This window comes from Gymnoscopelus braueri (genome assembly GCF_963280865.1).
Source record: "Gymnoscopelus braueri genome assembly, chromosome: 17".
NCBI classification, from domain to species: Eukaryota; Metazoa; Chordata; class Actinopteri; order Myctophiformes; family Myctophidae; genus Gymnoscopelus; species Gymnoscopelus braueri.
The window spans coordinates 9,838,727-9,860,403 of record NC_137617.1 but is presented as its reverse complement, the minus strand read 5'-3'; the positions used below and the strand labels follow the sequence as shown (position 1 = coordinate 9,860,403).

Below are 21,677 nucleotides of genomic sequence, written 5' to 3'. Positions count from 1 at the left end.
ATGTTCTGCTTCTGCCTGCAGAGCTCTCTGCTGAAGCTCCAGGCCATGGAGGTGGAGGGGGGGCCGTCGCTGGGTCCCTCCCCGGAGGAGAGCACCCCTCCTCTGCATGGTGGCAAGGAGCAGAGGAGCCCCTGTGGTCTGGGGGGAGTCCACGGGGCAAAGGAAGGGCCCCCCACGGTGGCTCTGTGCCACGGCTACCCTGCGGATGAAAACAGCCCCCCAGGTACGACTGCATGGCAGAACCCAGTCTCTCTTTCTCACAAACATGCTCTCTCTCTCTCTCTCTCTCTCTCTCTCTCTCTCTCTCTCTCTCTCTCTCTCTCTCTCTCTCTCTCTCTCTCTCTCTCTCTCCCTGCTCATGACTCATATCTAGGTGTAGATGCGTCGTTTAAATACTCACCCACCAGGAAACGCTTACACATCACACCATTAGAATGAAGAACATTCCTTTTACGTCACCACATAACATGGCATAACATTAGAACAATTATAACCTTAACCCTAACCCTAACAACCTAATATTTGATCAGAATTTCATGACGATGTTAATTTATAAACTTTATAACATAACGTTATACTATAATTAAAAATTCTTAGAACATGATGCATCACATAACATTAACATTAAACCATACCTTAACATACATCACATAACATTAACATTAAAACATACCTTTAGAATACATTATACTACTGACACTGAAACATCATAACATTATGATGAGATAATAACATAGCAAAACAAAACATAATGTTATAATATTATGTTGCTCTAATGTTATGTTATGGTTGAATTCTATGTTATAGTTCTAATGTAATGTCATATAGTTGTTATTTTATGCTATACAGTAGGTGTAGGTATAGGTATTTGTGAGTGAACTTCTAATACTATTGTATGGTATAATATGGTATACTGTTATGATACAGTATAAAGATGTCATGTTCTAACAACATTAGAACTTAAAGGGTCTACACCATGAAAATCACTTTTTTCTTGTTTTTTTGTATTTTTTGGGGTCCCCAGTGTCTCTTGTACCCAAAAAAATGTTTTTTTTTTAAATTCAGTCATTCCTTCTCATTTCATGGATTTCCAGAATGGGCGTGTCTGAACAGGCGATCTCAGAATGGAAATGTTTATGATGTCACAAACATTAATGATGGCAAACCCAATGTTAAATGAAAAGTGCCCGAATCGCTCCGAAACTTTTTCTACCCCCCCTAAGTGGGGGTCTACGAACAAATACTTCGGGCTCGGATTTTGGCTCCGCCCCCCGGAAGTGGGTGAAACAGGCACCTCAAACACTTGGTGGAATTGTTCAAAAATGTTCAAAGTGTTTTTTTTTTTATTTTGTATTTTTCTTAGATGCTTCTTTTTATGCAGAATTTTTCCTTTTTTTTCCTTTAATTTTTTTTAATATTTTTTTTTATTAACAGACAGAATTGCTCAGTAGCCCCCCCCTGCACAATAGGACGTTTTGGTATTGCAGCTGAAAGTGCTGTATAAGCCAGAGACAATTGACTTGGGATGAGTATATCTGAGTGATGATTTAGGCTCAAACCTTTTGAAAAAGGTTTGAGGGACATACACCATATGATATTAAATATTTAAAAAAAAAAATTAATTCATGGTGTAGCTCCTTTAACACAATATCACGTTATCCTGGTTGGTTGTCCTGCTGTGGCAAATTTTCCCAACAGCCCAAATAGATGCTTTACTGTAAGAACATTATACCTTGGCCTCACATTTTTACATTTAAAAAATGGCTAAAATAGCAGATCTAGTGGTTAAGTATATAGGGGAGGGATTAAGTGGTTACGAGCCTGGACCTCTGCCTTTTTCTTTCCTTCCTCGTCTCTAATTATTATGCACTAGTTTGAGATTGTACATGATCTCAAATAAAATGAGAATAAGGAAACACAGAGGTGTAAGGTGATCGTGCAAACTTCTCTGGCCATGGCCCGTGACGCAACTGTGACGCAAGTCGAGTCCTGCTGATGGTCTGGGGTGGTTGTACTGATATGAACTCACCTCTTTGTGTGAGCTGTGTTTTGGCACTAGACTAGAAAGGCGTGATCAGTAGAGCGCAAAACTCATGTCCTAATAATAATAGCGATGTATGCCGTGAAATATCTACAGCCATGAAAGAGTAGCACATAATTACCAGTTGCACATCATCTCTACTCTCTTCCTCCCTCTCTCTCTCTCTCATACACATTCACTGTCCACCTCTCTCCATCGCTTTCTGTGTCTGGGGCATGTGATGATGGCAATGCTTTGGGGTTGGGGAGGGGGAGACCGTTGCTAGTTCACTCAGAGGGGGGGGGGTGTTGTTACCAGATGGCCTCTCTAACCACTCAGCTACGGCCGCACTCTTGGAAATGAAAAGGAACAGACAGTCCTTTGTGAGAGGAAGTGATTTTGATTAGATTTTACTTTATTGTCCCCTTGGGGAAATTTGTCCTCTGCACTTAACCCATCCTAAGGAGCAGTCAACAGCCACTGTGACGTGCTCGGGGACAGTAGGGTACTGGCAGGAGCACCTACAGTATAGCATGCATGTCTTTTGTAAGATCAGTAATGTCATTAACATTATGGCTACATAAGTTGACTGTCGTGAAACTGAAAAGTCATGTTTGATAAGAAGTACACAGCTATACTGTATCTGAAAGGTGGCAGACCATATGCCATCATATAGGTTCTGGAAAAGACACCTATGTGTGATAATCCACATGAGGTGGAGAGAGGGGAAAGATACAGATTAGTCTCTCAACCCAAAACATGTTACTTTGAAATCCAGCATGCTCGTCTGGCAACTACATGTTTGTGATTTCAAGATGGTGTTGTGTTAAACCCTATTAGTTTTGGTGCAAGCCTTGCGAGCAATGGCATTCTAAACTGTGTTAAAGGGGCTAAAGGCTAAATGACTTAAAGGGTTAGTTCAGATTTTTTTAGTATTTTTGTAGGAAATACTTACCATTAATGTAGTGGTTGCAAAGGTATTAATTGATTGCCCGAGTCCCGTGGTCAGAGTTATGGTCCGGTTCTGATAAATATGAAGTAGTTCCGGTAGATTAGTAGATTTGGTGGGGGCCGCTCATTAAAAATACATTAATTAAAAAAACTAGCGTCATTTGTATTGTTGACCTATTTCTACCATATAGAGCAGGTTTCGTTCAATTTTGACCCCTCTGTCACATGGTACTATTTTTTGTGTCATATATTTTGTGCGTGAGTAGGCTGCCGCGGCGCAGTGATTCTGGACACAAACATTAGTACCATGTGACAGAGCGGTCGAAATTGAACGAAACCTGCTCTATATGGTAGAAATAGGTCAACAATACAAATGACGCTAGTTTTTTTATTAATACATTTTTATTGAGCGGCCCCCACCAAATCTACTAATCTACCGGAACTACTTCATATTTATAAGAACCGGACCATAACTCTGACCACGGGACTCGGGCAATCAATTAATACCTTTGCAACCACTACATTAATGGTAAGTATTTCCTACAGAAAATACTCAAAAAATCTGAACTAACCCTTTAATACAGTTTGGACTAAGTTGAACGTACACGGATAAGATGTATTTATGTAAAAAAAAAATCATTTTATTAAAATAGATATTTCTCTATAATTGATCAAACGGATCAGTTTCACTCCAGAGGATCTGTCGCTTGCCTATATCTCTGATCTCCTCCTACTTCAGTTTTTCCTACCTGGTCCTGGACAGTGTTCTTGTCCTGTGCTTCCCTAACCCTGTCCACCTGATGTCCTCAAAATCTCTAGTCAGTGTAATCAGTCCCACCTGTGTAAATTGTCCATCGTGGTCACCTGTGCTAGCTGCTAGTGTGTGATTATAAGCTCTGTCCTCTGTCAGATGTCTGATAGTCTGTTATGGCTAGTGCTTTATTATGTTTGTATGTTAAGTTTTATGTTTGTTCTGCTCCTGAGAAGCCTGCCTATTTTTTGAGGCTTTGAGAAAGTTATTCTGCATTTTATTGCCTGAGTTGTCTTCTTGAAGCCTTTTTGATAGCTCTACCAGCTCTTTCCTTTGATTTTCAAGGTTTGAAGGGTTGAATTAACTGAAACCCAGACAGAAAAGGGATTCATGCTTTTCATGCCATTTGTAAAGCACATTGAATTGCCTTTTCTGTGTGAAACATGCAATTTGAGCACACATAGCACACACTGCGAGGCTAGCCAAATCCGCCTTGGAGATGCAAACAACACAGGTTAGGTATCAGTGCTGCGTTAGTGAGATGGATCATATACAGTGTTAAATATACAGTAGGCCTACAGTAGATATTTATTTCTGTCCTAGTGCCAAACAAACTATGCTTATGTAGAGTAGGGACCTGCAACAACCATCTTATGAAAAATGGTAGATATTTGTTTTTCAAGCTCCCAAGGCTTGAAAAGAAGCCAAACCCCTGCAAGAAGCACCTTTGCTTGCACTTCCAACACTCGCATGACGTTGATTCCCTTCCCCTATTCGCATACACTAGGGCAGCATTACGACACTCTAGCTCAGACATATCCAAAGACATTTTATATGGCTTGCGGCTTCCTTTCTAAAATGTATTATTCATGGCCTGCCTGTATAGTCATGTGAAATTCATACATGCAAGTTTCTGAGTGTTTTGAAATTAACCTGGGCAGATAGGCTATTTCTCAGTAGAATTTGTAATGATTCCTTACTACTTGTTCCTTGTGTTGTTTCATTCATAAGATGTGAAAGAAAGACTATTTCACACCTGGTTACATTTGGTTACATTTGAACCAAAGACAATTTATTGGACTGTAAATGGAATAGCAATGCAGTGCATGCGTGTGAAAATTAGTGACTTACTTTCTGCTACATTGCCAACAAAAGAGCATTGATATTGCACTGTAGTTTAATGACATGACATGCATTTGTATGTTGACTTTGTTATGATCTATTTGGTATTATACAGTATGCAGTCAACCCTGATGGATTTCAATATTTTCAAATATGGTCCCCTTTGAAAGCATTTTGGACACCCCTGCTCTAGCTAAAAGAATAGAAATAAGCATGCCTTATTTACTGTTTTCTTTTCGTCTCCAGTTGACAGATTTGACCAGAGAATGCTTAGGACCAATGCATATTCTTAATTAATGTTTCTCTCCATGTTTTGGTCTCTCCACAGAGCTCTTTAACAGACCACCACAGTCGCCCAAAACCCTGTCACCCAAAACCATGTCACCCAAGACCCTGTCACCCAAGAACCACCAGCCCCTGGCCCCGCTCCAGCCGACCCAGAGCTGTCACCCCCTGGTGGCTGACGGAGACTACCCACAGAGCCCGCACCCCTACGCCCCTATGTGGGGAAGCCCTGGAGGACCCAGTGACGGAGAAGGAGGTGGTGGGGGTCTCGTCCATCTGTTGGCGGGGGGTCACAGCCCTCTGCCCTCCCCTCGCTGCTCTGCCCTCAGCCTGAGGTTCAATTCCGACCCTGACCTCGCGCCGTCCCCACCCTGCAACCAGACCTACATGCTGTAGGTCTTCCTGTCTGTCTGTCTGTCTTGCCTGTCTGTCTTTTTGTCTCTGTGTCTACCTGTCTTTCTGTCTACCTGTCTTTCTACCTACTACCTGTCTGTCTGTCTGTCTGTCTGTCTATCTTTATGTGTCTATATGTCTGCCTACCAGTCGTTCTGTATGTCTGTCTGTCTGTCTGACTACCAGCCTGGCTGTCTATCTCTATTTGTCTGTCTATCTTGCTGTCTGTCTGACTGTCAACAGCCTGCAATCAGAGAGAGGAGATAGATAGATAGATAGATAGATAGATAGATAGATAGATAGATAGATAGATAGATAGATAGATAGATAGATAGTAAGAGTGACATTTTATATATATTTGTTTATGGTTATGTCTTAGACAGAGTGATGTGGTCCGCCGGCCGGCCCTCCCATAAGCCAATTTTAATAGAGGATTATCTCTGTGTGTGTGTGTGTGTGTGTGTGTGTGTGTGTGTGTGTGTGTGTGTGTGTGTGTGTGTGTGTGTGTGTGTGTGTGTGTGTGTGTGTGTGTGTGTGTGTGTGTGTGTGTGTGTGTGTGTGTGTGTGTGTGTGTGTGTGTGTATGTAGCTCCAGGGGTCTTGACAGGGCAGAGGGGTCAGAGGTCACGGCCCCTCCCTCCATCCCTCTCCTCACCCGACACATCCAGGCCCTGAAGAGGAAAGTCAGGAAGTTTGAGGAGCACTTTGAACAGGAGATGAACTACAAGGTAATAATAACTGGTTATTAATGTATTTTTAATACATTAATAACAAGTGATTACATGCAAACAAATATGTCATAATAGTTATATATAAATAGAATAAAATGGTGATGTTGTAGAAGTTAGCCACAAGCTCACAACATGTCGCAATGCGGTGCGTTGTGAACTTGTAGATCGGCTATTTTCAGCAATGACATTTAGTGACTAGGGAAAAAAAGGAGCTGACTAAGTATAGAGCCCTGGGGATCAACACATGTCTCCCTCTCAGCTTTCTTGCTGTCTGTCTCTCCTACACTGTTTCCCTCTCAGCTTTCCTACTGTCTGTCTCTCCTACACATGTCTCCATCTCAGCTTTCCTACTGTCTGTCTCTCCTACAATGTTTCCCTTTCTGCTTTTTACTGTCTGTCTCTCTTACGCTGTCTCCCTCTCAGCTGTCTTACTTTCCTATGTCTCAAAAGAAAGGGGATTAAGGACAGAGAACTGTCACTGCCAAATATCATTTTTTTGTAATGTACAATAGTAATAGAATCTAGGCAGGGACTTTGTCCTGGGGGATCATGTCTTCATTAAAACCAGACAACAGAGACTAGAAATGGGAGTGAACTCCACTCTAGTATGCACACTGTTACTGCAAAAGTAAAATGTAAAGACATGCTGTCAGGTTCTCCAGTCCCACATTTACACAGTCCCTCATACTGGCATGTGTCAACTTACATTATTATTATCTTTCTCAGCCTCCAGAGGCTGAGAAAGAATGTGCTGGTGTCTCCCCCTTGTGGTCATAAAACAGACCTGCCGTATATTATAATGGTCACTGGGGGGTTTTCAATGAATGAATAGTGGCAGGTCCTATATTTATAAAACATAGCATGATCATCACCTGTTGAAGAGCCAAATATACTGTATACCTCTGCTGTCGGGCAGAAACCAGCTTTGTCCAATATATTAACTTTTCAGTAAATGAAAAAAACAAACAAACAACATGTTTTTAGAACAACACAATACTGGCTTATCAAAGTTGGTATGGTGACTTTATACATTGTCAGATACTTGAATGTGTCCTTATATTATCATCACTTTACCCAAATACAGCCCAAGTGGAGTTAGGAGGTTTTTGACCATTAATGTGGAGATGTTTGACTTCATCATTCTAATCAATGATGGACAAAACAACTATCTCCAAAGTTGGAGGTGGTTTGAACGACAGTTTTGAGGATCCAATGGAGTTAGGAGGTTTAGCCAGAAGCGTGTTTTAATACTTTTCCACACACAGACTTAAAGGGTGTTCAATAGAACTGATTTATTAAAAAGAAAAGAAAACAAAGTTTAAAAATGTAGATTGTGTGGTTTCTGACCCTCACTCCTTTCTCTTTCAGCCGTCCTACAATGACAAGAGTGCCAACCCAGAGATAATTAGAGTCATGACTGAACTGGCCAAGGCGCGCAAACAGCTCAAAGGTAAAAACATTTGTAATATTACAGTATATATATATACCTGTTCATTACACTAAAATAGCCTACGTTTGAAATACAAGTAACACATATAGGCTACTCTTTCGGATGAATGGATGGATGGATGGATAGATAGACTAAAAGAAAAGCAAATGGTAGTTTCTCCAGTCATTTTCCAGCTGATCATGAATGGCCCTGCTCTCCCGTTTCCCAGAGCTAAAACTGAGACAGTCCATATTTGAGTTGAAGGACCAGGAGGCAGGTGATGACACAGGACAGCAACACACTGACGTCTGCAGGTAACAACAGCAGGGCTGCCAACTTCTCAGAAAACCTCGGAGAGAGATTTGGTGGCATGTGCTGTAATATTTGTTGATACACCCATTCTGTGTCACCACTGCACACCAAAGAAATGTATTTGTATTCATTGTTGAACTTTAATTAATGAAAAAATCTATTAAAAGTCTATTACCTCAGTTTATGAACTTCTAATCCATACCCCCAACCGGGTATTACAGCTGGTATAATTTATAGGTGGGTTATAATGAAATGAAATCAAGTCATTTTAGTAATATTAATTATTGTAATAATACAAATCGTAACTAAAGTAGTGGAGTAAAAGTACAATGTTTGTCTCTGAGATGTAGTGGAAGTGGAGTAGAAGTAAAAGGAGTGAACATTGGAAATACTCCAGTAAAGTATCTCAAAATGGTACTAAAGTACAGTACTTGAGTAAATGTACTTAGTTACTTAACACCACTGCTCATTTTAACCACTGGCACTGGCCTAATCAGACCCCAACTCGTTGCATTTATTTGTGTTGACCACCAGAGAGTGCCAGAGCTCTGTCATCGTTAAATATTTTCGAAACGCGTCATGATGAATGTTTGTCATTCAATCGATTCACGGATATTATTCAATAATGATACATGGTGTAATTACGTATTCACCATTAAGTTTAGTGCATAGCACTTACCGTGTATTTTCATCATTGTAAAGGAGATTTTTTATTTCACCGCTCTTTCCCATTTCTCATTGGAGCATGGCGAAATGCGTCATCAGTTTGAAACAACTTGTTCCAGGAAGTAATCAGTGTTGCCATGTCCGCTTATTATAAGCGACTTAAAATATTAAACGTAAATATTGGTGGTTACGGTTTTTTGGGCTTGTTTGTAAAGTGTTAGTTGCTTGTTAGTTACATGATTATTTTAACCAGTGGTTCTCAAATATTTTCATGTCATGGACCCTCAAAGTATTCTGTATTTGTCTATAACCCCCATCTGAAAATGTTTTGTGCCAGCCAGGGAGTCCCGTACCAGATTTGTGTTGTTAGAAAGAGTTTCAAAAAAATATTCCAAATATTCCAAATTTAATTTCAAGACATTTTGAAAATAGCCGATCTACAAGCTCACAGCAAATTTCAATGTATGGCATAGCATAGTACCCTAGTTGCTTCTTTTGGGTTTGTTTTCCTAGACCTGGTTGCTTATTTCTCTCTCTAAATCTGGCAACACTGAAAGTAATGGAGGACGTTGAATCACAGCAGAGTTAAATTTGTAGTTTATCGTTGCGTTGATACCTGGTTAAGACACACGTTACACACTTCATTACAGAGGGTTTTGATGTGGCGTTATTTGTGTTTGTATTCGTATTTTGTGTCAAACAAACCGTGACGGAGTGTGGTATGTTCTAGAATCAAGTTGCTCTCTCGAGTGTCGGTGCGGTATCGCTTCTCGGCCTTTTGGCTAAGATCAAGTGTAGTATCTGTTCTTATCAGTTTAATATCTGATACGTCCCCTACCCGGGGACCATATATTAAATTGATTTTTGGAACTGGGAGATGGAATAGGGGCTTGCTCCGTCCACTCCACGCATCGACCTGGTATTGCAGTACCTCCAGGAACGGTGCACCCCCCCTCTCTGTGTGAAAGAAAGCTATGGAATATTAGTCTATCTACGCCTCAACAATGCGTCCCGCTGTTAGTTAGATTTTAATAGCTTATTTAGTGTAGAAACCAGCGCCGGAGAATGCGTACTAGTGCCATATTGCCTCATCTCGTTTTCAATATTTTAATGAGTGAACATTGGGATTTACCCATTTTGTCCACATGAGGGCGACCAAGACCTTAGAATAAAAACAGATCAACGGGGTCTTATCTTATAGACCCCTTAACAGACGACGTCACACTGATAAGAACCAGTATGCGCGCAACCAGTGTGCGCTCAATGAAACCCATTCTGTCAGGTCTCGCTAGAACGCGCCTCATTAGCCAACACACAAGAGTGGGTTGGGGTGTGCTGAAACCAGCGCACCCCAAAACAACAGGTTGAGAATTGATTGCATGAAACAATCACCTGTGCGTCCAGTCTCAATGTTGGTAAACAAATAATTGGTCTATAACTCTATGGTGCTGATATACACTATCACACTATACAATTACACACTATACCATTGGTTCTCAAAGTGGGGTCCGGGGACCCCCAGGGGTCCTTGAGGGAGTTCCAGGGGGTCTCCAGCTAAATGATGTATAGTTAGGAACCAAATGGACCCTTATGGGTCCATTTGTACACTCTCAGAGTTACATTAACATTGATTTTACAATATCATTTGGGGCTGCTAGAGATAGAAATGCCATTATATGGGGGTCCGTAGCATAATGCATGTCAAACTGGGGGTCCTTTCAATTAAAATAGTTGAGAATCACTGCTATAGAGCCGTAAAAATCTTCTCTTATGGGGGTCCCTGGCATATCTTTTCAAATGGGGGTCCGCGGGCTAATAAGTGTCAATTTGGGGGTCCTTGACATGAAAAAGTTTGAGAACCACTGCACTATACAACAAAATCTAACTAACAGCCAGTTAGTTAGTTAGTTTTGGGCACAACACTAGTCTGGTCCTCCTCTAGCAGAGTGCCTGCTATTGTGTATTGATGTATATGAGTGTTTGCTTTAACGATGTAGACTACTTTAAACATTAGAGAGGTAATTGGCTCTATGCACAGCAGCCATATTGGAAAGAAATTGGGCCTTTTCCATACTTCCTTCACAGGTGTTAACTTACCAATGATACTAATGAAGGCTCTAGTCTGTTCCATTCTGGTCAAACAGAGTCAGCGTGCTGATATTGTGCATGGTGGCTCATTGGAAACACTCTGCTACACCAGTGGGTCTCAAAGTGTGGTCCAGGTACCCTCATGATTACTTGAGGGGGTTCCAAATGGACCCTTACGGGAGTGTAACTGAGAGTGTACAAATGGAACGGGTCCATTTGGTTCCATTTATACACTCTCAGAGTTATGGGGGTCCACTGTGCTACACTAAGTGGAACAGAGACTTAATTAGTATAATTGGTAAAAAACCTGTGAAGGAAGTAAGGAAGAGGCCCAATTTCTTTCCAATATGGCTGCTGACTGTGCGTAGAGGCTATTGAACACGTTACCATGAACACACAATCATGTCACTGGAGAGCAGCACATTACATTACATTTAAGCAGCAAAACTAAACATATATACATGAATTGATTGATATGAGCTATGTTGATCAGCGACGTCTGGGGTTATAAATGAAATGGAACTGCTGCTTAAAAATGTACTAATTAGAAGTACAAAAGTATTGGCATCAACATGTAAAGTACCTAAAGTAGAAAGTACACAGTATGTCCCATTTGACAAGTTTTCAAATATATTTCTGTATACAAATCTTTTCAAAATAGCAGATCTACAAGCTCAAATGAGCTTAGATCGGCTATTTTCAAATGGCCGGAATGTATATAGGGTTTAAGTGGTTAATGTATGTTTTTAATAACAAGTGTCTAGTAGTAACTACAGTTTTCAAATAATTGTAGTGGAGTAAAAGTATAATATTTGCCTCTGAGATGTAGTGGAGTAGAAGTAAAAAGTACTGAAAATTGGAAATACTCCAGCAAAGTAAAATTGTCTCAAAATTGTACTTGAAGTCGGCAGTACTTGAGTAAATGTACTTTACACCACTGCTAGAACGTTAGGACAGCCAACTTCTGAAGAAAGAATAATTTAATTCACTGTGTCGCTCAAAAGTAAAACCGGCAGAAGTGGATGGATGTGTTTCAATGCATGAGTTGACTTTTCCTTTTGGGATGATTTGACAATTGACAACACAGGAAATAGAGTGGCGTCATTTGCGTGTGTGTCTCATGCTGATTGTGTGAGAGTTGGCAGCTCTGGTTTTATTCATAAAGAAAATGAATGAATGAATGAATGGAATGGAATCATGTTGAAACTATACTGACTACTTACACACTGAAACTCCTCCTGCAGGTACGATGCTAGTCAGCAGGGGGCACCTGAGCTACAGCAACATAGTCCCACTCTGGAGGAAACGGTGGAGTCACTGTTCAAAAGACTGAGAGAGAAGAGACAGGCTCTGGGCATGCCTGAGAATGTGAAGGTAGGTGCACGTGCGTGCGTGTGTGTGTCGATCGAGCTATCCATAAATGTATCCATTGCCTTTCTATCTGTCAATCTATCTAAATGATCTGTCTGTTCACCTGCCTGTCTGTGCAGGAGATGACCCAGGCTCAGATGGTGGTGGAGAAGATGATCCTACAGAAGTGTCTGCTGTACTTTGAGAGTGTGCATGGCCGAGCTGTAAGCTCATACACACAAGCATCTACACACTCTCTCTGTCTCTCTCTCTCTCTGGGGGCCCCAAGCCAGAGCCTTTGCGTGAATTTTTTATTTTTAACTATTAACTTTGCATTTTTCTTGTCAAAGGGATTAGACATTCAAGTCAATAACAGAGCCCTAAAGTCCTACTGAAATCTGAAGTAATAGCTTAAACATTCACTTTGCAGATATTACAAGAAATAAACCATCATAATACCTTTTAAATTCACCCCGCCAGTTTATCAGTTTATCAGGACTTTCGAGGGGGGGAAAGCAAGTGCAATATAGCCTTGGAATGTCAATGCATGTGCGCTGTAGATCCTCTTGAAAGTGTGTGGGGGGGGGGGGGGGGTGTACAAGTCTGTGCTCAGGGGCCCATTGACTCATAATCTGCCTTTGCTCTCTGGGATTACGTGTGCTGTTTTACATACTAGTTTAGATCCTTTTAGATTTTTGCCCTGATGTGGTTTGTTTTAATAGAAAAGCTCTCTCTCTCTGTCTCTCTCTCTCTCAGGGTTCTAAGCAGCCTGACAGCCTGGTGAAGTCTCTGTATGACAGATACCAGATGATCAAACGTCTGCTGTGTGCCAGCCCTACTTTTACTATCATAGTAAGACACACACACACACACACACACACACACACACACACACACACACACACACACACACACACACACACACACACACACACACACACACACACACACACACACACACACACACACACACACATAGATAATAATCCTTAATATTTAAAATTATTTTCTTGTTCTAACATCGCAGGAGGAAGAGGAGGGGTCTGATGAAGATGCTGTCAGTTATGAACCTGTCCCGCCCCCTCAGAGACTGACACGGCCAGCAGCCAATGGGGAGGACAGCGACCACGACAGTGATCCTGCCTTTGTGTCCCCAATAGACGAAGTGAAGGCTGTCCGTCAACAACAAGCGTTCAACATGGCCAATCTGCATGAAGCATCAAGGTAGGATGTCTGTCAGTCAGTCAGTCAGTCAGTCAGTCAGTCTGTCTGTCTGTCTGTCTGTCTGTCTGTCTGTCTGTCTGTCTGTCTGTCTGTCTGTCTGTCTGTCTGTCTGTCTGTCTGTCTGTCTGTCTGTCTGTCTGGTCTGATCTGTCTCCATATATGGGCATAAAGGGGACAAAGACAGACAGGCACACAGACAGACAGATAGATACTGTACAGAGATTTGTGGATTTTTCTGTTCCGAACAAGCGCTGATCATTTCTTCTTCTATTTTCAACAAACATTACAGTATTGTACAATGTGTCCTTCAGGTCTGAACTCCTGCAGTGTCTGAGGGAGACGCGCTCGGAGAAGAAGAGAAGCCGCAAAGTTCTGAGGGAGTTTGAGGAGGAGTTTCAGCGTCAGACAGGAAGGTGAGAGACGCACTGCTTCCCAGGGCCAGTTAGTGACCACAAACTCCACACTGCATAATATTAATGTATAATGTTAAATGTGTCTCTCATGTTTGTCCACAGAATCTGTCAGAAAGAAGACCGTTCTCCCATGGCGGCAGAATACCAGGAATACAAGCATCTCAAGGCGAAACTTCGACTCCTGGAAGTCCTCCTCACCAAACAGGAAGTGACAAAATCCCCACCACACAGGAAGTGATGGGAAATAGACTCATCGCGACCATTCTTGCTCCTAAATTGTAAGCTTATATTTTACAGAGAGGAGTAAGAAAGTGTACATAAACCTTGTGCCCTAAAGTGTAAAATGTACACTCTACCAGACGAGGGCTAATTTAAACGTTTTTTTTTAGTTCCACTGTCACATTCTTGTGGATCGTTGGAATCTACACACTCCCAGGTTGTAATATTTTGACGAGTTGGGCAACATCTACTGTCCATTAACACATTTGACGTGACAGGCTCCCCTGTCGCGTCACTTTTCGACGTTCCCTGTAGTCCTGGGTCAGGTAACTGACAATGGACGACAGCGGACGTGCGTTCTCGCTCCCAACTCGGATTAGGTAGATGCGGCAGTTAAAAAAAAAAAATTTAAAAGAAAACATGCACGCCATCAGAAGCACACTTGAGCGTCGCGAGGCACACCCAAACGAGGCGCTAGCGAGTGAGTGCCAATGGCGCGTCAAACATCTGATGCTTGGTCAGATGTTGTCCAACACGTCACCGTAGTACCTGTGTGTGAGTATGCGTTGTTTGAATATCAACAAATCGCCTTTGTTTTGGCTCCTTTTTTCTTTTTTTGGAGAACAAAAAAAAAATCTGTCGAGTTCAACTAAAAAATGAAACCCTGAATCTATACAGCAGCATGTGATGAAGTATTGTCATTGTTCAGAACCCACCGACCATTTTCACACATTCCTAGAACTCCAAGTATATACTTGACAATGTCGTTCACATTGAGCACAAACGTATACAGTACACTTGTATACTTGACAGAGAGAAACAAAAGAAATGATCATTCCACCTTGACCTAAGACCAAAACCAATTAGACCAGAGAAAATACATTCCCTTTCCTGGATCAAGATGAAGAATGAATTACTTGAAAGTGTGCATTTGTATACTAAAAAAAACAAAAACAAACTGCATTCAGAATCAGAAAATGATTTGTTGGCCACATAGGGACTAGGAGGTCTCAGCGCTCCTAATGCATGTAAACATTGATTCTCCCTTCAAGTCATAGACATAATATACATACAGTATGATACATACAGATGCTGCATTGGCCACTGGATTGTACGTCAACGTTGCTGCCATATTGGCAGGGGAAACTTGCCATAACACTCCTGCAAGAAATATGCTTGAGTTGTGTATATATCATTTTTTTCCTGTAGTGTTGCTATCCATGTAAGATAAGGTGTTTTGGCATGAAAGCCCACATTCGTAATTTAACCATAAAACTCTGACATTTGAAACAAACCATAATGAGTATTCAGCGAGTTATGATGATTTTAATAGTGGAAAGACCTCCTGTCTCAATAGACATGTATGAGGGATATATACTGTACATGTACAGTATTATGAAGCATGGCTTGCCCCTGCCAATATGGCAGCCGTGTTGATGCATCGCTCCAGTGAGCAGCAGTTGCCAATGTTGAATCTACATCTATCTACAGTATGATGCCAGGTGTGACTGCTATGCTTAAATCAGTCATCACACGTAGTTAAAGGCATAGTATGTAACTTTAACTTTGCCCTGTGTTTACAAAACAATAAACAAACACATTGCCCTCTCGCTGTATTGTGGTGTCTTCACAGTTGTTTTGATGGACAAGGATGTTTTGTGTGCAACCAAAACAAAAACTGAAAAAACACAGGGCAAAGTTACGTACTGTGACTTTAAGACTCTTCCTCTGTCCCTTCCTCTGACGTATAGTTTACTACTGTAACCCTTCTACTATAGGTTTCAATTATTTTATTTATTTATTCAGTGCTGTTTGGAACAACATTTTAGATGTCAACACTTGTACATATTCCAGCATGCAGAATAGTGAAGTTGTGGACCAAAACAAAAAAAGAAAACGTTTTATACCCTATTAGGTGTGTGTGTGTGTGTGTGTGTGTGCCGATCTGACAATGAAATGCACTTTATCTCAATCACTGTGTTCAGGGGAAAGCACAAACTCTTTATAAACGACTTCCTTCTAAAAGGCAGCGGATGGCTTTGGGAGAATGTACTACAATGTAGTACATTCAAGTAAAGTGGGATATAACAACCCCATGTGTCTAGTTCAGAGGGTCTGGTTTCTACTCCTCCTGACGGGGTCCGGAGATCTGGTCTCAACACCTGAAGGGGTTCAGAGGGTCTAGTCTCTTCTCCTTTTTTCCCCTTCTTTTTTTAGAGTAGGCAAAAAAAAGATTTACCCCTTTTTTCTCCAAGTTTAGTTGTTATGCCATAATAATAATTCCTCCCCACACATGTCTGTGTTGCCACTGCTGTTGTACCCTACTGGTTGACTTGCCAGTGTGTAGCCCCCACCATGAGGATGTTCAAAATGCGCCACCCCGGAACACAGGTCAATTGTGCTCGTATAGACGCTTGGCCAAACGGGTTGCGCCTGGTGGAATCGAACCCCTAGGCTCTGTGGGGACGGACACTGGACATGTACTTTACCCCTGTGCCACCCGAGCGCCCAGGTATATGCTCCTTCTAAAGGTGCTGTATGGCATTGGTTCTCAAAGTGGGTTCTGGGGACCCCCAGGGGTCCTTGAGGGAGTTCCAGGGGGTCCCCAGCTAAATGATAGATTAGGCACCAAATGGACCCTTATGGGTCTGTAACTCTGAGAGTGTACAAATGGAACCAAATGGACCCTATTTGAACACTCTCAGAGAGTTAAATTGACATAGATATGTATTGCGGTCCAAGTGATAGAAATGCCATTAAATGGGTCCGTAGCCTAATGCATGTCAAACTGGTGATCCTTGAAATTAAAATGGTTGAGAATCACTGCTAGAGCCGTACAAATCTTCTCTTATTGGGGGTCCCTGGCATATCTTTTGAAATGGGGGTCCGCGGGCTAATAAGTGTCAATTTGGGGGTCCTTGACATGAACAAGTTTGAGAACCACTGCTGTATGGTATCTAATTCTTCTAAAGGCTCAGAGGGTTTACTCCTTCTAAAGGCCTTCAGAGGGTCTGGTCTCTACTCCTTCTAAAGCGGTTCAGACTACTTCTGAGGGTCTGAACTCTACTCCCGAATAGACATGGTCAGAACAAAGATAGTCTGACCTCTGCCGGTGTTTCCTTTTTACAAAAGATTGAATAAATGCACATGGATAAAGCAGGAGTTTGAACGAACTAAGATCAACAGGCCTTGTTCAGAACCAACCATCCCAACCAATCACATCATTTTAGTTATGGTTTCATCACTTAGCATTCCAGGCCGGTTGTTTTAGTGCAATATAATATAATATAATATAATATATTTAAAAGAAGCTGTTTCCTAAACTGATTCTATTTGGGACAGAGAGATGTACCAATTGTTAGATTAGCTGTTATGATACATTTTATTACAGGGGGAAAGAAGAAACGTGGAGCATTTATAGACAAAAAGAGAAATTATATTTACTCATCTATAAGGTATACATGGCACTTTACGTTGAAAAAGGAAAATATTTTTTGTCATATGGTGATTCGTTGTGCAAATACCTCTTTATTTTGAGTTTGTTAGATGTAAACTGTGGAAAATGATGAAGATGTAGGCATATTGTACATCTTTGTGTTTATTTTTGCAAGTGAAAAAGAAACCATCAAATGTTTATTTATTTTATTTTTTTATTACACGTAAAGGTTACAAGTAAAGTTCTACTCTTGTCCTTGACACCCTCACTACCACAATGGACCCGTGGGTCCATTTGGTCATATTTGTAGACTCTGAGTTTCAAATGGATAACACTGAGGACTGCTATCGTGTAGTTCATTGCATTCATCGGTTGTCCTATCAGGTCTAAATTAGAACCTGATTAGATGATGCATGAAATCCAGCACTGCTCTGGGTGTATTTTCGATGATATCAGTTCTCAAGCATGAAGTGAATGTGCATGTTTCCACGTGTGTGTCCCAAAGGAAAGTGAGTCGTTGTGTTACAAGCTGTTATGTTTTGCCTTGAAATACGTTTGGGAAACCTTGTCCAGGAAATGTCTTTGTACCCAAAGGTAAACACTACCATGTGTGTGAATAAACATCAAGTTACAGGGCTGTAAAAAAAGAAGAAGAAAAAAACAAATGCCCAATAATCACACTCTGTAACTGAATCTAAATAATAAGACACAGTCCTATGTGTACAGTATTATAGAAGTAAAGTAAAGAATGTTCATGCACTTAGCTTGCGTCACTGCATTAGTGATGCAGGGAATGCTTTCTTGAAACAGTGAAAACAGTGAAAACATAAAACTCTAACCACCAGTTATCAGATCACTGTGGCAGTTGAGAGTAGATATAAAAAAGAAAGTAGACTCCAAACAATTACTCTTCCTGGCCACCGAGCAAATACAATTTGCTTACAGCATAAATTTAGCAAGTGTGCAGTAATGGCAGGCTTATTACAAAGGATCCTGTTTTCCAAAAGATACAAAAATAAAATAAAGTGATCCTAACATGTTTTTTATTTTAGTTTTTGCTGCTGCTGTAAAACATGAAGCAGGCAAAGTCTTAACTTGAAAATGTGTAAAACATATATAATTTGATTTGTAAATACTGTGTAAATAATGTGGAGATTAATTTCAAAGGCCTTTACTGTCTTTCTTCTTGTTTATCAAACATTTAGAATTGGAGGTTCTGCTAGAATTGTTTTATTCCCCTTTTTTTCTACACTGTGACTAATAATTTAAATGTTCTTACATGGCAGAAAAAAACATTGAAATGTTGTAACCCAAAGTATGGTTATGGACCAGTGATGGTAATAACCTATTGTGGAACTCTTGTTTTCTTTCTTTCTAACATTCACCAAAGGGTAGAAAGACTTGAGGCTTCCTATTCTTGAACCTTTTTTTATGACATACAAGCAGATTTTGTGTTCTGTCTGCTGACCAGAAAACAAAACAACATGCATTTTGAAAACAAAGCCAGTGTAACTGCTGACAAACTATTCATGATTGCAACAATCTTGGAGGCAACTAAAACGTCCTTTAAGATTATGAGTGAAATCATGCTTGTGGTCCTCCACCTTGAGTTGTTGAATGTTTGGTTTCAGAGCACACCTCGTTGGGTTTGATGTCTCTAGTATTGATTTTGCCTGAGAGAATTACAGTCTTCAAATATTGCAATCTCTGACAGTGTCTTCGCATCGTGCAATTCTCTTTCCTTCTGTAATTTTGTAAACACAAAAGTTGAAAATAAATATTTTTGCTAACTACGTTTCCATGGTGTTTATTCTGTTTTAACACAAGGTAATCTTTCGGTATGCGTAAGAAAAAAGGAACATTCAACAATCAAACAAACGAATGAAACTAAATAATGAAATCAGCTGTGAGATGTAAACTCTGACCTAAAGTATCAGAAATGACACTGTTGCCGCTTAGACGGCACCGTGGCAGTGGCTCAGGAGGTAGAGTGGCTGTTTGGGAAGAAGAAGGTTCTTGGTTCGATCTCCAGCTCCTCCTGTGTCCTTGAGCAAAGACACTGAACCCTTAACTGCTCCTGATGAGCAGGTCGGTGCCTTGCGTAGTTTCCACTGGTGCCAGTGTGTGAATGGGTAAATGTAGAGAACTTTAGATCAAGGTGCTATCTTTTTTGTACATATATTTTTTAAATGCTTTTTTTTGTACATAGTGGTATTTTTTCTGTATTATCTGTATTTTCATGTTGATTTTTGAACTGTTTGGTTGCTACTATATATGTCTATGAAATTAACTCAAGGACCCCAACGGAAACAAGTCCGCAAGGACCTTTTTGGCCGGGCCTTTTATACAAAAGCATTATTAATGTAACTGTGTTGTTTTACATTCTTTTGCCTAATAAAAATTTCAATCAATCAATCAATCATAGAAATACAGATTGAGGGAAATGCAGACCATTGCTACAAACACCATGCTCAGCTGGCCACCGAATCCCTCCCGGACGCTGCCGTTTTACAATGACAATTTAGGCATTTATTAGACGCTCTTAGCGACTTACAAGTGCAAGATCGAAATAAGCAGCGTAAGCATGAACTCTAGTTAACAAGGTAAATAGCTACATAAGTAGAGTGCAGAGAGATCTCTCTGAAAATCTCAGATTTTGTGACCAAATAGTTAAATGCATTGTTCTTACAATGGTTATTGGAACTGACATCTACTAGTACGGTAGGTACTTTTTTCTTTTCCCCTCTACACACCAAATATCTTTGCCGAAAATAGCTGATCTACAAGCTCACAATGCGTCTCTGCACTCTTTCCCCTCTACACCAAATCGTTTCACTGAAAATAGCTGTAGATTAGATTGTTCTTACATAGCTAAGATTGGATATCTTTGGACACTAGGGTTAAACAAGGATAGCCCCCAGTCTGCCTGCAAGCAAGCAAGGGAACCTGCTACTGCATAAAACACCTTCAAATGTGAATGCAGAAGCATAAGAGTGGAGAATAAGAGTGCAAGCGTGTGTATTTCATAACATCAAACCTGCCTTAAAAACTGCAGATATGCATTTGTGTTGACTGAGATATTTTATACGATTTGTAAGTTTAAATGTTTGATTTTGTCTGCCTCAAAACACATTTTTGACTGTCTACTGGCAGTCTGTCATCGCTTTAGGCCAGTAGATCAGTTAATAGTTTAAATACATATAATTAATTGTGTCATGATGAATCATTCACTTGGTCCATTAGTAGCTTGATCTGTTGGTAATTGTAGGCTACTTGTAGCTCTCAGAAGAAACGTAGCCATCTTTCATTTTAATGTACAGTATAACAAAAGTGATGCTACATTTGTGCGCTGTGATAACAAGCTTGGTCCACCCACAATGCATACGCCTATAACATTTCCACACTCCAAAATCTCCCTTCAAACACCTCAATAGAAAAATAGTAATACATGTATAGTCATTTTTACATTACATCTACATTAAATAAATGAAGGGACAGAACGTTTTAACAGTCTGAGTGAAGCAAGCATTTTCAATGTCACACTGCAACTGGTTCTGGCTCTGGTCTTTTCAGTTAAGCTTATGTTTTGTTATCAGAAACACGAAAACGTGTTGTTGGGCATAGCAAGGACAACATTACACAGTCTATTAAATGTGTACAAAAACAAACAAAAACAAAAAACTTCTTTACAAGTCTTGTGACTAGCCCTTTAACAGAACCAGGGTCCATATCTTATCACCAGTCCTAAACCCACCTCTTGCTCTTTCATTTGTACCAAAATGTCCAGTTTTTGCATATCTTAAGTGTATTGTTTTTTATGTTTTTCCTAAACAAAATCAGAAAACAGTTAGGTATACTCAAACTGAAATGTTCAATAATTTAAGTGGTTCAATTGAGTGAGTGAGTGAGTGAGTGAGTGAGTGTGTGTGTGTGTGAGTGATTGTGTGTGTGTGTGTGTGTGTGTGTGTGTGTGTGTGTGTGTGTGTGTGTGTGTGTGTGTGTGTGTGTGTGTGTGTGTGTGTGTGTGTGTGTGTGTGTGTGTGTGTGGGCGTGCGGGTGGGTGGGTGTGTGTGTGTGTGTGTGTGTGTGTGTGTGTGTGTGTGTGTCTGTTTGAAGTCCTAGAAGCATTGCAATCAAATGGGTTTTGCAGTGAAACAGCAGAGGGTGAGTTGGCCGTGGGGATACGTTAGCCAGTTTGCAAATTAGCCACTAGCTGCTTAGTTAGCCAGCAATTGAGGTACAAAGTCAGCCAGCGCTTTAGCACCTAGTCAGCAGGTAGCCAATAAGT

The 21,677-nt window shown here is 40.7% G+C and overlaps 1 protein-coding gene across 1 annotated transcript; it reads left to right on the top strand.

Moving 5' to 3' along the window:
- fam13c (family with sequence similarity 13 member C) lies at positions 1–14,087 on the top strand (the record flags this gene model as incomplete). Its single annotated transcript, XM_080455577.1, has 11 exons — positions 1–223; positions 5,173–5,521; positions 6,111–6,249; positions 7,621–7,702; positions 7,911–7,995; positions 11,992–12,121; positions 12,238–12,321; positions 12,854–12,949; positions 13,125–13,321; positions 13,633–13,734; positions 13,837–14,087. 11 exons carry the CDS (start codon positions 1–3, stop codon positions 13,970–13,972), a joined length of 1,623 nt encoding a protein of 540 aa, XP_080311703.1. The 3' UTR covers positions 13,973–14,087.
- Positions 14,088–21,677: the final 7,590 nt, after the last annotated feature.